Source organism: Fragaria vesca, linkage group LG5 (assembly GCF_000184155.1).
Source record: "Fragaria vesca subsp. vesca linkage group LG5, FraVesHawaii_1.0, whole genome shotgun sequence".
NCBI classification, from domain to species: domain Eukaryota; kingdom Viridiplantae; phylum Streptophyta; class Magnoliopsida; order Rosales; family Rosaceae; genus Fragaria; species Fragaria vesca.
The window spans coordinates 17,507,597-17,524,966 of record NC_020495.1 but is presented as its reverse complement, the minus strand read 5'-3'; the positions used below and the strand labels follow the sequence as shown (position 1 = coordinate 17,524,966).

General features: G+C 37.9%; 4 protein-coding genes across 4 annotated transcripts; 1 reads left to right on the top strand and 3 right to left on the bottom strand.

Moving 5' to 3' along the window:
- The first annotated feature begins 277 nt into the window (after positions 1–277).
- Positions 278–1,997, top strand: LOC101307792 (ras-related protein RABA2a-like). The gene is made up of 2 exons (XM_004299959.1): positions 278–495; positions 1,304–1,997. The coding sequence occupies exons 1-2, from the start codon at positions 331–333 to the stop codon at positions 1,787–1,789; spliced, it is 651 nt and encodes a 216-aa protein (XP_004300007.1). The 5' UTR covers positions 278–330; the 3' UTR covers positions 1,790–1,997.
- A 573-nt stretch (positions 1,998–2,570) lies between these two features.
- On the bottom strand, positions 2,571–5,944 carry LOC101307498 (ras-related protein RABD1-like). Its single transcript, XM_004299958.1, has 8 exons — positions 5,770–5,944; positions 5,628–5,700; positions 5,501–5,548; positions 5,373–5,420; positions 4,940–5,011; positions 4,086–4,241; positions 3,085–3,188; positions 2,571–2,851 (listed from the first exon to the last, which is right to left on the bottom strand). Exons 1-8 carry the CDS (start codon positions 5,781–5,783, stop codon positions 2,761–2,763), a joined length of 606 nt encoding a protein of 201 aa, XP_004300006.1. The 5' UTR covers positions 5,784–5,944; the 3' UTR covers positions 2,571–2,760.
- A 1,856-nt stretch (positions 5,945–7,800) lies between these two features.
- LOC101307210 (glucuronoxylan 4-O-methyltransferase 1-like) lies at positions 7,801–8,785 on the bottom strand. Its single transcript, XM_004299957.1, has one exon. The coding sequence runs from the start codon at positions 8,758–8,760 to the stop codon at positions 7,849–7,851; it is 912 nt and encodes a 303-aa protein (XP_004300005.1). The 5' UTR covers positions 8,761–8,785; the 3' UTR covers positions 7,801–7,848.
- A 922-nt stretch (positions 8,786–9,707) lies between these two features.
- LOC101306921 (probable serine/threonine-protein kinase At1g09600-like) lies at positions 9,708–15,641 on the bottom strand. Its single transcript, XM_004299956.1, has 9 exons — positions 15,526–15,641; positions 15,030–15,440; positions 13,806–14,090; positions 12,696–13,013; positions 12,098–12,325; positions 11,522–11,622; positions 10,977–11,073; positions 10,371–10,841; positions 9,708–10,288 (listed from the first exon to the last, which is right to left on the bottom strand). The coding sequence occupies exons 2-9, from the start codon at positions 15,390–15,392 to the stop codon at positions 10,082–10,084; spliced, it is 2,070 nt and encodes a 689-aa protein (XP_004300004.1). The 5' UTR covers positions 15,393–15,440; positions 15,526–15,641; the 3' UTR covers positions 9,708–10,081.
- Positions 15,642–17,370: the final 1,729 nt, after the last annotated feature.

Here is a 17,370-nt window from a genome sequence, read left to right as displayed (position 1 = left end):
TAACACACATTTTTTTTGCTATTAACACACTTCATCTATGATGATAACCAATTATGAAACAAAACAAATTTAAGTGATAAGTTCGCAAGTAAAATTGAAATATGTGGATAGGTAAATATTGCGAGGAGCTAAGATTTGACAGAAGAATTGATTATTCCCATGTTTGGCACTAGTGTCTGTAATTTGGGTTTCCCTTTCTACCCTCAGATACAGCACAACAAGACAACAAATACCATTCTAACATCCGGGGGCTTTTGGACACAAGAAAAGAAGGGTCCTCTGCAAATAAAACGAGAGATTCTTGTTCTTCTTCTTCCTTGTTCAATCAATATGGCGAGGAGAGCGGAGGAGGAGTACGACTATTTGTTCAAAGTTGTATTAATCGGCGACTCGGGCGTTGGCAAATCCAACCTCCTCTCCCGATTCACTCGCAACGAGTTTTGTTTGGAGTCCAAGTCCACCATTGGCGTCGAATTCGCCACTCGCACTCTCCAGGTCTCTCACTCGACTAGAATTTCATTGTTTTAGGATCTAGATCTGCTGTGTCGTTTGGTTCTAGTGATGGATCTGTTGAATTAACATGATTGTTTGATTTTCTGACTTCATCAATTACTTGATACAGTATTGTTATCTTTGTGCCATTCTTGCTAATTCACCCATGTCTAGTGACCAGGAAGAACAAGAAATTTCAGAAAGTAAATAACAAATCATTCTATCTCTGTTGTAATGACACCCAAAATATATCCATTAATTAATTTATTGAAAAAATATTGCATTTCCTTTTTCACCATGTTGGATTGGATGTGAAATGTTTTAGCTGCGTACGTCAGTAAATCAAGTCCAACAATAGATCATGAAACTTCTTTTCAGCTTCCGACAGAAACCTCTGTGACTTTACTGTCTGCTCTTGCCCTGACCTTTTAATTTGAGTTGGCACAGCGTTCAAATCATCACTACGTGCCCCCAATATGCGTTGCACCACTGCTATCCTCTGCCAGTTCATATGCAGTACTAGAGTCACAGATGATATCTCTCCTTATCAAAACCTCTTGAGTTGATGAAATTTTGGCCCTATAATCCAACACAACATTTGAGCTAACATGTTACTGAGAACCTCCTTATCTTCAATAACTCATGTTCTTTGGAAGTAGACAGACGTATATTCCATTAGTTATCAGATTATAGACGTGTATTATCATCTATCCTGCATTTCCAGTTCGTGAGTCTTGTCCTTAAGTAACAAAATCAGATTTCTGGTTTATTTATTTAGAAGATGAAAGCAGATTGTTCTCTTTTTTGTTAGGTTGAGGGAAGAACTGTGAAAGCTCAGATATGGGACACAGCAGGACAGGAGAGATACAGAGCAATTACTAGTGCCTACTATAGAGGAGCCCTTGGAGCGTTACTTGTTTATGACGTAACAAAACCAACAACATTTGAAAATGTAAGCAGGTGGCTGAAGGAGTTGAGAGACCATGCTGACTCAAACATTGTGATCATGATGATTGGGAACAAGACAGATCTGAAGCATCTACGTGCGGTGGCCACAGAGGATGCCCAGGGTTATGCCGAAAGAGAAGGCCTTTCATTCATCGAGACATCTGCTCTTGAAGCAATAAATGTTGAGAAGGCTTTCCAGACAATTCTCGCAGAGATTTACCGGATTATCAGTAAAAAGACTCTTTCATCAGATGAGCCAACACCTGCAAGCATCAAAGAAGGGAAGACCATTGCTGTAACAGGAGGCCCAGAGGTCAATACAAAGAAGCCTTGCTGTTCTTCAACCTGAGGTTGATTATATTTTAAGGAATTCATATATTTATTAATATTTTTTGTTTTGTTTTTCCCTTATTCTTATGCTGTGGGTTATTGTGTGAAGTTCTTTTTGTTGCTTATTTTTTTGAACCATACTTTCTTGTTTGTTGTCTGGATTTGTTATGTAAGGGTATCATGAGGTATATAACAGTGATCATTAGATAAGAGCCTCAATTGGCTTGGACTATAGTGTAGAAATACCTCACAAGCCAGAGCCGCAATCATTTGAGGAAGTTGCCCAGAAATGTGAAGAAATCTAGTAAAATTTATTAATAGTATTAGGAAGTACTTAATTTTTTTTTTTTAATTTTATCAGATTTGAAAGTATTAGCCCTTTGAAGAGCTACAACTTCCTCAGTTGTAGTCAATGGCTTCATCCTTAGTAAACCTCCAACACATCGGCCTCCTGCACCTACCCACCCAACTAAATTTAAAGCAAGTCAGACAGCTCAAAGCTGAGATGTTCACTGGTACACTAATCCGCCTGGTAGAAAGTTGGATCAACAAACTGGAAATGGCTCTCGAGAGGATGAGGTGCCCCGGTAATGATCAGGAGAAGGATGACCGATCTACTCCAGACCATTACTAAAATTTAAGTCTGGCTCAGTTTCAAGACAAACTTTCTAACCGTCAGATTCTGGACCTCAATTGGAAGCCCCTGCTAGTGTATGCATTTATTTAACCAAGAAGCAAAAAGGTCGAAAAGAACGGATTGGGGTTGCCATGCCCCAACATGCCTACTTCCACGACAGCAGTTTAGTTCATCCACATTCCTACAATGTGAATATGATATGGAAATGATGTTGGTAAACAACCACGTAATTACATCTTCCTAATGAGAAGGATACCAGTCAATATGTTATAGTTTCTGAAAGATCCAGACAATACGCTCAAACAGTTTCACTGTCTTACAAGCTGTTACAACATAGTTGACACTAGGAATGGCTAACCACAACAATTGCTACTCTGCTGAATGGGATTCCCCTTCATTTGAACAGTTTCACTTGACTTGTTTGCAGTTGGTTGGTTGCCCATTCTGCAAGAAATTTATATGTATAAGACTACAAGAAAGTACAACCACAATCTAGTATAGATGATTGAGATAACGGGCATCAGGATAATCTTTCTAAAACTCAACTCCCTATCATCTTAAGTCAAAGATGGGTCAACAGATATTAATGAAATATCAGGACTCATCTTGTTTTAGGGCATTTGGTGTTCAAAGAAGATACATGCATGAAATATATTACTATTTACTAGTGATCTTACTTTTTCTTGATCTCGCCAGCCATGGTTAAGAAAGCCTGCTCAACATTGATAGCGTCTTTAGCACTTGTCTCAAGGAAAGGGATACCAAGCTCATCAGCTAAAGCCTACAGCGCATTTAGACAAAAGAAACATGAGTTTAACATTGATAACTTACAGATCTGCAAGACAGAAAACTGTATATACTATGTTAGACATCGTTGGTGGGAGTGTGGGAACCCTCCCCTCCTCTCATGAGGGCATTGCAAAAAAGACTCACGAAAAATAGATGGGCACTTCCGGATGTTTAGGATCCAGAAAGAGTAGATTGTCGAGTGGCTGAACAGGTTCTAGGAGTGAGAATATTAATTGCTTGGCCAAATAGCCGGAATGATAGGGAAAAATGGAGAAAGTCAGAGCCACCGAGGTCTGGGAACCAAAAGGGGGTAAGGCATAATCATATGAATTTGCAGCAAGCTAATTGTAGCAAAGGTCCTGGACAGATTAAAGCTTAGCAACCTTCTTGCATTGCTAATAATGAAGTGGCACTGCATGCTTAGCTGTTTTCCTGCATTCATTTTTATTTCACATCCTTTAGACTATTGGAGATCCTAGACTACAATTGCAACAATCAAATTGGATACCGGAATGTTTTATAGTGGGGAAGTACCATTGAGACTAATCTAAGTATTGACTATATTCATAATCTAAGACACAAGAGATTAAATAAATAATTTGATTAAAAGACCTGTAGAAATTGAACAGAACTAGCTAGTCAAATTATCATATGTGCACTGGATATAGGGGTGTATGCATACACATAAAGGCAACATAGATTCCTCTAGCATGTTTAAGAACATCAACTGCAGCCGTTTTGTTCCATTTAGGAGGCAGGTCATATAATTTGCCCAAACAAAAAAATAGGTGGAGAACAGAATATATCAGCATCTATAAGGAATCTTAACCTTTTTCAAAACATGAAATACAGAACCGATAATTGTCCAGGGAATAAAATTTACAATTACCTTTCCAGTTTGAGTGTCAACAACCTTGTTCTCGACTAAATCGCATTTATTTCCCACTAAAAGCTTGCACACACTTTCGTTTGCATATCTGTCAATCTCGTTCAGCCACTGCTTGACATTATTGAAGCTCTCCATCTCAGTAACATCATAGACAATCTGTTACAGCCCAAGTACAAAGTAAGACTCTTTCATTACAAAATGGAATGAACCCGCACACATTATTATGAGAAACTAACACTCCATCTTCCTTATCAATAAGATACTGGTATTCATACTGACCCCATAGATAATGTTGCAAAATAGCATTAAAGTAACTACTCTTAGATATATACAGCATAGTAATAGACAGTACTCTGGGTAAACAATTATAACACTTACAGGTAACCTGATCATGCATGTTGATTCATCAGTTGCAGTGGCATAGTGAGCATGCATGTGGTCTTACAGCTAGACAAAATGGACATGTCCTACTCGATAATTATTTTTTCTAATTTGTTACTGTTTCTAGTCCTTTTATGGCTTAGTTTGAAGAATCTCAGTGACCAAAACTTTCAATTAACCAAGTTCTAGTGCTTCATGAAGGTAGGGGGAAAAGCCTTAAGCTTTGTCATATTGTGTCGATTAACGTTTTTGATAGTAAAAAAGCCACAGCTACATCTGTATCTGAAACATCTTGATAAATTGCATAAGAAACAGCGACTTGAAAGCAAGAAGCCAGCAATGAAAATAATTGATATAAAAAAGTACTACAACAAGCTCAAAATTTATTCTTACCCTTGAGTTTTCCTCAATCTGACCCCCTTACCCGGGAAATAAAAAGAATAAATAAATGAAAGAAAGCAACAAAATCTTACAATTATTCCATGCGCTCCTCGGTAGTAACTGCTTGTTATAGTCCTGAATCGCTCTTGTCCAGCAGTGTCCCACTAGAATGAAAAAAAGAAGAAGAAGCAAGAATCCGTTAATTGCCATGTAGATGCCGAGCAAGTGAGATTGAACATAGTTTATATAGTTAGGCATTGCACATACATTCCGTGATAAACTTTCCAAATAAATTACACCTCAAATACGTCAAGTCAGAGCTTTCAAAAGTTCATATATAAACTCCGTTACCACAATTTAGCCATGAGAATAACAAAGAATGTACAGTTACGTAATAAAGAAAATGCTCACTTGTAAAATTACGTTTGACAATATTTGTAATGTTGCCAAAACACATATATAAATCTAAATGGAAATTTAATAGGCGAAAACACGTAAGTGGAAAACAAAGCAACTCCTACTCACAATCTGGAGCTTGACTGTCTTCCCATCCAGCTCCACCGTCCTGATTTTCTGAAAATGAAAACCAAAATACGAATCATAAATAACAAAGGTACAATAGGCATACATGTAAAGTGATATATGTAACTCACGAAATCAACTCCAATGGTGCTAACGTAGCTGTCCACATAGGAATCGTCCTGAAACCAAAAGAAATGAGGACCAAATACAACATTTTATATATGATAAATAAATAAAATTAAAAAAGAGGGAACTGACAGCGAATCGAACAAGCAAACAGGATTTTCCGACGGAGGAGTCCCCGATGAGCAAGAGCTTGAAGAGATAATCACTGAAACCCAAAACGAAAAGGATTATTGATGATTAATCGGAAGGAAGGAAGGAAAGTAGAGGGGCTTACTATTCGTTGCTCATCGTTGATTCGATTTCTGCCGACAAAGGTTTCGCTGTTTCGGCGCGGCTTTTATTTGAAGACGACAACACACACACAACAGAGAGGAACCCAAACTCCCAAACCAACTGCTCTACTTTAATTCCTTTTTTTATTTTTTATTTTTTTTTATTTTTTCCTTTTTTAGATTACCAGAAGAGGAAGGTTGCAGATGATGTACGTTCTATTTTACCAAACGTTTTACATAGGCTTGTGCGCACGCCCTCAACAGGCGCGTACCTCTGGACTATACACGACTGTCTATCACTAGCTGCGCCTCAGGCGCGTGCCTATAAAAAAAGGCTCTACACCTCCCAGATAGGTGATGAAACTCATTCCATCTTCCTCTCCTCAACTGCTTGCCTAATGATTCATGATTTGGGCGTCGGAGAGGGAACGCTCGGAGCCCTCCAATCTTCTCTCTAACCGCGTGCGTTCGAAGAAGTTTTATACTCAGCCGTTCTAGCTAACTCCATACACATTACATTACATGTACATTACACACTCCAACCTACAGTCCCCCTTTCACCAAGTTTACACTTACAAGGACTCAAGCAAACCATTGTAAAGATGACAACTTCAATTCTGGAACCCGCCCTACGAGGAACCATCAAGACAACAACCTCAGTATTAGGTTCGCACGCGAAACAAATTAACAAACTAAACCAGCTCCCACCTACAGTCTCTTTCTCCAAGTTTTACGCTTACAACAACTCAAACAAACAACAACTATAAGAGCATTTACACCCGTTATGCAAAAACAATTGTTGATTTACCAATTGAATTGTCCCTGCTAATTCACTATTCATCTAAAATTGGCAATTGCATATCCTTTTTCAATGCACCAGTTGAAGACAATTACCTGCTAAACCATTATTCACATTTTATAATTTGAATAATTCTTTTTGGTAATGGTAATTCATTAATTAAAAATGTTAAATTTATAATTTGGCTATTAATAATGAGATTAATCGTACAACATTAATTATTTAATGAAAAAATATTAGTTTTGAAGGCCAAAAGCATACATGGGTGTGCAAAGTTTATATTCATCAGTAGGCTCCACTGAATTGCTCAAACGATTTGATGGTCAAAAATTGACAATTGAATCGACATGGTAATTTTTGTAACGTGAGCCCTAACAAATTGCTTGGCCAATTTCAAACCAGTGCATTGTTATATTTAAAGAAAGTTGATGGGTCCTATCAATTGCCTACCGAATCACTCGCTCGGTGCAAATGCACTAAAGAGACAACCTCACGTGCAATTTAACTAATTAGTCCTGCACGTGAAACATATTAACAAACCAAACCAATTCTCACATTAAGACTTTTAGGCCTGCACCTAAAACAAATTAACAAACCAAACCAATTCTCAAATTTGGATAGAACAAACCAAGACCCAGCTCACATTGAAGTGACAATCCAATCAAAACAATTGGCAACTTATAAATTATATTTTATTTGTCACTTAAAATGTAGAATATCTCCTCTCCAACATTAGCAACCCGTACGAAAACAGTTCCAATATCCAAAAAGCAACTCGTACGAAAACAGTTTCAACATCCAAAAACCGTATATACGAAGATTTGAAACACCATCGGCAAAACAGTGACTCTCAAACAGAGTTTTGTAAGCACCATAAAGATCAACTCTCCTAGTGCTAGAAGAACTTGTTGTGTTTAGCTAGTTAGGTGATATTTCAACACTTTTATGTAAGGCACCAACCAATTTTAGCAAGAACACTATTACGTAATTGATTTTTTCTCAGATATAGTAGTGAAGTTGAAGCGAGGAAAGCTATCTAGTTCCTCGTTGTCCACGTCAAGTTGCTGAAACCACGTACATGATGAATCATGACCTACAATTCTGAGTCGTCTATGCCGTGTACACAAGATAAATAGAAAATAATGGAAGGAAGAAGATGAAACTGATATATGTGTTCTTACATGGTAGCCTTTTAGGTAGCTCCATCTCCTCACACACTATTGAAATAACAATTCATGTACCAAAAACAAATTGATGAAATATTCAAAAACACATAGATGGATCATTCAGGACAAAATGGCCTGCTGGAACCATCCATGTGACTAGGAATAGTGAAGTGCCTCAACCTCCCTTCCTGTTTCTGCATGTAACCTTTACAAAGGAATGACATAGAGAACTTGTCTTCCACAACTCTATTCACATCATGAACAAACACATGAGTAGTCTCCCCTTCCTCTTTATTTCTGGCAATCATTCCGGCTGTGTATATGGCACTCATTCTCCCCGGTGCTTGGTCGTGATACCCGGTGGGTGCATCCACCATTATCAAATCCCATTTCATGTCATACACTTGACTCGGCAGACCCTTCAAAGCCAATTGGCACATGCTGTACTTGATGTCACTACCAACTGCAGTACACTCAGGCCCCTGGCCAACATCCATGAGATTATCAGCCTCATTTACCTTGCTGTTATATGTTACATGGTATGACTCCAATGTGGGGAAGCGACGTCGGATTTGCTCGATCCAGGACTCGTCTTCTTCCAGGAAAATTGTCCTGCCCCCATGGTTGAGTGCACTCCACATAAGGCTGTCGTGGCCGAGGCCAAACACAAGGAAGTTGCATGGTGATTTCTTGTCTAGTATCTTTGCTGTCACTGAGATTTCCTTGAGGGTTTGTTGTGGGGTGATGGTTGAGGTTGTGTAGTGGATTATGGTTTGAGCTAGAGAGGATGGGATCTTGCTACAACCAGTAGTACTACTTGGTGAGCAGTTTGTAGAGCTACTACTTGAATCTTTAGCCGAACGACTAAATAAAGGTACCTCTGGTGAGATGGTAGATGTGTTTTCACTGGAATCAGATGATGACGAGAAGCTTGATCTCAAGACAAAGAGAACAACGAAAGCCAGGAAAACTCCGAGGAGAAGAAGCTTATAGTTGAAACTTGGATGGGTTTTTGGTGATCGACTCATGGTTTCGAGAATACTGAGATGATCGAGGTTCAAGTTCTTGGAAGAATGATGTAAGATTTTATAGTATTGATCTGAGTTGGTCATGATCTGTTGTGTTAATGCTTAAACATGAAGGCAAGTGAAACGTTGGATGGTTGAAGAAGACATAAGAGCTAATTTACATGATTGTTGGTGAAGCAAGAAACGTAAGGGTTGGTAGGTTTATCTCTACACAATTTAGTTCGGTTGTGCAGCTCTTTACATTCGTTTGTTCATTTTCATATCAATTTGGAGAATCCATGTTTCTTCGCATGTGTCTAATGAATGTTAGGATTCCAGCTGCTCATCCTTCAACAAATGTTTTAATAGTTGAAATTTGAAGACTTTACAATCGAAAATGAGTTACTTTAATCCTTGTTTGCAATCGAAAACGGCACATAAATTTCGTAAAGATATGTAACTCTGGTAGTGTTTCCTCTAGGAATTCGCATCATTCTTAAATTAACTTCAATCCATATCTGCTTTGCACTCTTAGGTCCCTGATTAATGTGTTTCATCTATGTTGGTTTCTACTGTTCTTACGAAAGCATTTCAACTCGACTAGTTTACAAACTGAAGAAAGTAACAGCATCAGATGGACGGGACGGCACCAAGACATAACAGCGACTCCTGCATTCTGAAAAAGATTACACAAACAGATCTGTAACAACTTGTTTTGTATTGGTGATTGACAATTGCTTAATCTACTTCAAACAAGCTTAAGACATTTGCTTAACCTATAACATTCCTAATTTAATTTCGCTCCAGCGAGTATCTTCTTTCTAAAAGAAGCATAACAAATCCTAAATACATATTTAAAAAGAGGGGATTATGTTGATGATTTGGAGCAAGAAACTGTCTTCTATTGATGTCGCCAAAAGGGGAGCCTGCGTGATATAACTTCAGCCTTTACAGAGCATTAGACAAAGCTGATTGAACAACTCTGATTTCTGCTTTACATAAGTTTGTCTCCAGCATCTGGACACCACCTAAGAGACCGTCTCATCATCTGGCAATCAAATAATTTTTCTGGTATGTCAACATTGGTCCAGGGCTTTGATCTATTTGATTAACTATTTCTCAAAAATCCCAAGCATGTGATGATGGGTATAACTATATTGCATACCTTCAAAAAGTGAATATACATCTGATGTGATGAAACTCGATGACGCTCCATATATTATCTTTGGTGGTCAGATTTGTCAAGTTTCCCCAATGAATCGTTCTTCAACGTTAGCACCTATTTTCAATTCCGAGGAGCTCTTGCTATCCAAATTGGCCAGGTATATGATTCCATTTTCCATCACCTGCCATTCCTTACATTGTGAAGTAGGGACTCGGTTTGGCCATTTTCACCATACGCTTTTTTGGTATTGGCTTTGTCCAGTCTAGCTTTGCGGACAGCATGTTGTATTTGTTTCTCATGCTCTTTGAGCATCTCCTCAAGATTTCCCCCAGGGGGCATCAATGGTCCAGAGTAGTGGATTCGGTTCTTCTTGGTACCATAACCCTGATGCAACAAGAGAAGTGGTTAGTAATGTCAATGCATCAACTATAAAGATAAAGTAATGAACAATGTCGATCACTCTTACCCTTGCTGAATCCTTTCCAGATGGCTGTTCATCCTTTATCTGTGAAGACTTTGGCCTATTCAGAAATTGAAGGGACCAATCGTGTTTTGCAGAGGAATTGCTGTCATCTAAATGATTATATCTGGTATTAATACGTTCCTCTGGCCAGTGTGGATTTGCAGTAGTTTGTACAACACCACCAAATCGCGAATCGCTTCGAACTGAAGCTGAACTGGAAAATCTGGATGACTGAGCAGCTCCACCATTCATATATGAGTTCTGCCTTCTCAACTCTGCACCATTCTTAGACTGCCCAGATCGCATCTCGATATTCCGTGTAGATCCATATGCACTTGGTTGAATTGACTGGCCAGAATGGGAGAAGCTATTTGATGCTGCTCCTTTGGGAGGTTCGAGAGGAAAGCCAGAGCTGCTATCCTCTTCAGGAATGTACTTCTCACTGATGCTTTTTGGGTTATGCTCTTGCTGCTTCTAATTAGAAAATGAAACAGAAAAAATAAACAAAATCAACCTGAATCAGTAATCCAATCAAGTGATTCAAGTCAGGTAATGATATAATGGACGGCTTCACATTATGATATAATTACCAAATTAATATAACAATACCTCTCTTGTTTCCTTCCCAGCAGTACCAACTGGTGCTGGCACAGCCTTTGACTCTTTGGAATTCCCTCCATGCCCTTTACCACCAGGTGCTCTTCGCCTGGTTTACAGATGGACAAATCAGTTTTCAATTGTCTAAAGAAGAAAATCAAGCCAAGAATAACAATAACCAGCCTAATATATGTATATATAAAGGTCATATACCTATTTTCTCAAAAAGGTGATATACCTATACACAGAAATACAAACATATCCTTTCTTCAATTAGTGAAACTAGGATGTCGCTTTTCTACAAACAAAAAAAAACTTACAGAAAAACCAGACTCTACAATGTGAAACAAAACACAAATCTCTCCTTGCAGTTATTTAGAGTGAGCTTAATGCTCCAAGGCATAAATAGCTTTAGGCAGGAAACAAGACAGAGCACAACAGGAAAAACTGTCACAATTAGACCTTTTTTCTTCTCTTTTATTTTTTATCCGAGTCACAATTAGATCTTGCCCGGACAAAAAGGCTTGAAAATACGTAAAGAATATAAAATGGTTTACCTTCTAGCTTCCTCATCTCGAAGCTTGGCATCAAACTCCTTGCTCGGTGGGTACTTGGGCAAAGTGGAAGGATCACAGGGAAGAGGCACGGTTGTGAAGAACTGCAAAAATAAATAAATGGATAAATAAGAGAAGAACAAACTTCCAGAAGTAACGATAAGGTTGCCCATACATCCCAACAGCCATTAAAATACCAAAGGAAGCCTGAAATGCAGAATGGGTACTTGTAAATCATTAGCTCTACTACTAGATGGAAAGCCAAGATGTCTACTGGACAATATAAACTAAATTTTGACATACCCGTGGTATTTACAGTTTCTTTAACAAATATCTAGCAATTTCGAGAAAAACTTAATTAAAATATGGAGAATCTGCTTTCCATATAAGTAACTACTAGGATTACTTTGTCAGTACTATCTTCCAACAACTGATAATTAATATACCCATCAAGCTACAGCAAAGAAAAGTAGTATATTGTTCTTCGCATTTTCTTTTCGATCTGACACTAAGAAAAGAAAAAAAAAAAAAAAAAACAAGATCTCAAAATTTCAAAGAGCAAACAAAGCCCATAATTACCTCACTCTGAAGTGCAGAAGAAGCTGTTCCACGATGGTCAGGTTCTACTGCAAGAAGGACCTCCAACAGGGCCATAGCTGAGCGTGGAAAATCTTTGAAGGTCTCCGCAACACAATGCTTGTATGGTTGTGTTGGTTTAAAAATGGTTGCATGTGGCAATTTTGATCTCTTCCAGTATTCTTCAGAAGGTGACCCACAGAGCTTAAATATCTTATGTAGTTGCTCCACCTGTAAACATAAACAATAAGATTTGAACTAGATCAGCCAAGATGTCAATATAATTTCATCACTGCAGTTGGTAGATTCCATTGTCGTGTCAGAACACAAAGGATTAACTATACAAACTTAAAAGTCGAATACATTATCATTTTCTTAGTGAAAAATTTCAACATGCTTCCATTAATCAATTAGAATCTGCATTCATGTATGGTTACAGTTACTTGATCAACTGAAAAATAGGTATATATAGAAATGTTCCCAAGTTCAAGCACATATTAATCAATTATTTTTCTGGAAGGGGTGGCTATACGTCCACATGTGAGAAATATAAAGCAAACAAATATATATTTTATGATCATGAAAATGCTGGAAAAACTACCTCTGTTCTTCCAGGCATGATAGGCTTCCCAGCAAACAATTCTGCAAGAATGCAACCAGAACTCCACAAATCCACAGCAACCCCATAGTCTGTGGAACCAAGTAAAAGTTCAGGTGGTCGGTACCACAAGGTTACCACGCGACTAGTCAGAGGCTGTTTTTGGCGAGGTCGGTAAAAGGTTGCTAGACCAAAGTCAGCGATCTTTAGGTTTCCGTAATTGTCGATCAAAAGATTTGATCCCTTGATGTCACGGTGTAAAATACCATGACTGTGACAATGTTCAAGTCCATGAAGAAGCTGTTGCATGTAGCATTTAATCTGCAGGCCAGAGGCAAACATGTGAAAAAGGAATATATTGTCAAACATGTTGCTATTGTATAGAAATAAGATCATTGAAATTAACCCAGGTACTCCATAATACAAATGGGTCATTAAGATAACTAAGACACCATTGAAGGGTGCTGTAAACAACAATAATATTCCTGCAAATGACGAGGAGTTTATTTTCCTTTGCGTTATGGTATTTCTATTTCAATTGTTTCCATTTCCAGATGATAAAGTATTGAGCACCAAACATCAAACAGTGATGTGCAATGACATTTTGGGAAAAATGTTTACAGTTGAGAACCAACAATCATGTTTTACAAATAGCAGTAATAGACGGGAAACTTAAGAGCCTTCACATTAAGTGTGTCCTGATGAATCCATTGTGTGATACCTCTCAACCTCAACATGAAAGTCAGCTCATGAGGATGTATCCTGATTTAGCATATACAAATGTTCCGAGAGCTAGAAGCTCAGTTCAAATTGGTGATTCATAAACTGACGATTCATTAGTCATACAAAGATATTTCTAAATAATATGCTGATCCAAGTTGTAGCAGTTGATTATATGTTTTATTAAAGTCACATACAACAGCTTAATCTATATGTTAACTGTGGTAATACTCAGCACACCACACTTATTATGTCAATTTTATATTCTCATAACAGTTTGTGAGCTTCAAATCTATACACCAAAACTTATGCTTAGTATAAACTTTCACTATGTTAAGCTTAGTACAAATTTTGACCATGTTATCACTTAAATATGACTGGCGAAGCAAATACCTGTGCTTCAGTGAACTTTATCCCAGGTCTTGCTGCAATCCCTGCAAGATCATGCTCCATGTATTCAAACACAAGGTATAAGCTTCCCGAAACCCTTGATGTAATCAGACCTTCAAGCTTCATGATATTGGGGTGATCAAGCCTACGCAAAATCAGGATTTCTCTTGACATAAAACGCACACTTTCTGGATCCATATTGGCAAATCGGACCTTCTTTAATGCAACTATCTTGTTTGATTCAAGATCACGGGCTCTGTACACACTGCTGTAAGTTCCTTGTCCAATCTGCAGTATTGAAAAAAATCATCATTTTAAGTAGAAAAGGAATAAAGAAAGGGTCTTGAACGTGGATAGTAACTGAAGAAAAGAGAATAAACTGTCAAAAAATTTGCTAAGCTAAGAGCCGGGACCCAGAGGTTAACAGATAAAATATTAGCAAGCTAAAAGTCGGGATCCAGATGAATATACAAATAAATACAATTGTAGATCAAATCCAGTATGAGTGCTTGTCTTTTTGAACTCATTTCATTTCTTTGATTAACAAATTTTTTTTTCTCTATGTGGTAGACGAAGCCTTTTATTAGAGCTGAGTTGCTCATGTATAATGAATAGCCACCATTTGCTGATTGATATGTGACTTGTTGTCTCCCAAAATCAGTAGAGAAGTATGCTTCCAGAAACTGGGATCAAATATGAACACAGAGTTTATACAAATTTCTAGTACGTTAAGAAATCGCATATACACACACAGTAACTTTCTCCAACCAAGTGCATAGAGTACAGTTAAGAGTGTATTGATTTGCTCTCTCTGAAAATAAAACAAGAACAAAGGTGAATAGTTTTCTACATCTTAGTTCGATGGAGTTCTCAGTGTAGGTATTAACACAAGTGAGAATGAGTAGAATCTATTAGCAGTCAAAGCTTGCTACCTGATTCAGGAGAAGTGTCTACTGTTAATTAATTCATTCAGTAGGAGTGCATCTTACACCGTCAAACCTGAGTCTATATATGTTTCCTCACAGGATGTAGATGCATATATATGGAATAGTGAAACGATCTTATGACAGAAACATACATGCATTTTATTTAAGTAAACCAATGAGACTGTTTCACTGTTTTCTGAAGCATGTGACTGTTGAATACACTAAAGGCTTTCTCCATTGATAAAAATATTTGCAAGAAGATAAAGATAAAAATAAGGAAGAAGAAGAAGAAGGAACAAACCTTGTCGAGTTTCTCAAATGAATCGGCCTTGCGAGGCACCCACCCACTGATTGCTTCTCCTGCCACTGCAGTGAGCCAGGAAGGCCATCCAGCAACCACTTGTGCTCCTCTTTCTCCATTTGTTATCCTATTCAGCCCAGATGCCATTGCCATCTTGTTCTCCCCTTCATCTGACGACCCTGCATTATCCTCAGTGCTGCGATGATTGGTTATCAACCGTGTAGTTGCATCACTTGCACCACCATCAACCTCGACGCCTGCTGCTCCTACATCTAATCCCTTTGATTTCAATTCTTTGTCTCCACGATGATTCTTAACAACATATTGATTGGCTAATAGCCCTTTCGAGCAAATGCATCCCATAATTCCTATTCCAACAACCAAAATGCGGTGATCGTTGCAGCATCAAGCCTATAACATTTCAGATCGACAATTCAATAATTTGTCGAATTCACAAGGCACAACATGGTTGAGTTGGGATCGGGAATAACCAAACCTGAAGAATGCAAAATGTGATGAACTGAAATCCCGGAAATAGAACAAGTTACCAATGTGGGTTGTGACAGACAAGCAACAACCAGAACAATCAGGATTCTAGAGACAGATTCCAGAGAGATTTTAGGATCTGGCTGGTCCGACAAATACGAAGAGCCAACTCCTTCTCTCACACACAACAACAACAACAGTACTTGCGAGACTGAACCCGGCAGTAAATTAATTTTAACGGAATTGAATTACACACAGATATCCTCAAGAAAACAAAATTACACACACAGCCTGCCCGTGAGTAGAGGAGGAATTTCACGCGCGCGGGTAGAGAGTGCAGCATGTGGCTCTCGGCAGTCTAGCTGACGTCTTCTTTTTGAAGTCGCCCAAAAATCAATATTATTCAAATTACTATAATGACCATATTCTCTGCAATAATCCGAGTAGCGAGACGGCGCCTCCCGGTTATCACCTTTTTGTAGTTATAAAATGCAAGGTGTATCTACACTCTTCATATTAAAATCAACACTTCCACTTTCTAGTTTTAATAACTTAAATTTTGTCCTTATTAACTTAATTTTTATATAAAAATAATAACTAAAAATAAAAAATGAGAGTATAAATTTCAATTTAGAGCGTGTAAAATTCATTTTTCTTATATTATGTGTATTACTTTTTGATGTTAGACGATTTAGTAACTCTGAATCAACAATTGCTAACAACCTTGAATCTTGATCTTTTAAATGTGATCATTAGCTTGCTCAATTCGGGGAAAAAAAATTACAAAATATAATAAGCATTTACGATCCTAACTTGTGTTATGGTGCTCATAGAATTGGATAAAGGATCGAAAAGTAAGGAACAAACTCAAAGAGGACGCACACTCCTTGCTCCAGTAGGGGTGAGTTGTCCTTATGTTGGTAGTGGTTTTCTATGAACAAAGGGTGGAAGATAGCTAGGATATAGCCCATGTATGATTTTTCATCCAATCATATTAATACATTTAAGGATCATGCCAATCACACAAGCACCATTTTTTATTCTTACAGATCCTCTATTCTAATTTTTGGTAAAATATATTTGAGTGTTGCTATTGGTAACCGGGATCCTCTCCTCATGAACCTCTCCTAATATTTCCTAATAAGAAGATCCTGGCCGTCCATTCATAATCAACGGCCAAGATGTTTCTTTCTTTAGTTTGAGATATTTTCTTGTGTATCCTCTACTCTCTTGGCAAGTTCTCGTGAGAATCTGTACTGTTTATGTCTTCTTTCAAGTTTAAACCCACGTTTCTCCGATTCCATCTATGATAAACTAAAACCACATGTTCCTAATCATATAGTTCTGGAGCTCGTTGTAATGCTCGTAATCTAGTTTCAATTTAAGAAGAACCATGAAGCCAACCACATAGTACACATTTGCCCATTGCTTCAAACAATTTCACCACAGAGCTGGAAGCAAAAGTAAGTAAAAGAAACAACTAAATTTGTTGAGAAAGCAAACTTGTATTCCTTGATTACGAGGGAGCAAATATTTTCACAACACCCAGATCTATATCAAAATCCTAAACAAATCTTAATCTGAACTGACCCCAAATCCATAAAGGGTATTTCCCTTACTCTTCAAAGCATAGACAACATCATATCCATGGCAGCATCGCCGACCTCCTTCGCTCTCACTAATCCACGCAACATGCATAGGCCATCATGATTCCGAAAAACAGCACCCAGACGTCCGTCATTCCAAATCCAACTAGCTATGACCAACTTTCACAAGAAACAAAGAAACCCATACAGCAAAACCACAATCAGAGCTTCTTTTGCGGTTGAACGAGAACAAAGGACCCATTATTACA

Coding starts and splice junctions, on each gene's coding strand:
- LOC101307210 (XM_004299957.1), bottom strand. CDS start 8,760: ATGAGTCGATCACCAAAAACCCATCCAAGTTTCAACTATAAGCTTCTT.
- LOC101307792 (XM_004299959.1), top strand. CDS start 331: ATGGCGAGGAGAGCGGAGGAGGAGTACGACTATTTGTTCAAAGTTGTA. Junction 496..1,303: donor TCGCCACTCGCACTCTCCAG/GTCTCTCACTCG, acceptor CTTTTTTGTTAG/GTTGAGGGAAGAACTGTGAA.
- LOC101307498 (XM_004299958.1), bottom strand. Junction 4,242..4,939: donor GAGGAGCGCATGGAATAATT/GTAAGATTTTGT, acceptor GGGCTGTAACAG/ATTGTCTATGATGTTACTGA. Junction 3,189..4,085: donor TTGACACTCAAACTGGAAAG/GTAATTGTAAAT, acceptor AATGCGCTGTAG/GCTTTAGCTGATGAGCTTGG.
- LOC101306921 (XM_004299956.1), bottom strand. CDS start 15,392: ATGGGATGCATTTGCTCGAAAGGGCTATTAGCCAATCAATATGTTGTT. Junction 13,014..13,805: donor TAAAGTTCACTGAAGCACAG/GTATTTGCTTCG, acceptor TCTGGCCTGCAG/ATTAAATGCTACATGCAACA. Junction 12,326..12,695: donor TCATGCCTGGAAGAACAGAG/GTAGTTTTTCCA, acceptor TTATGTTTACAG/GTGGAGCAACTACATAAGAT.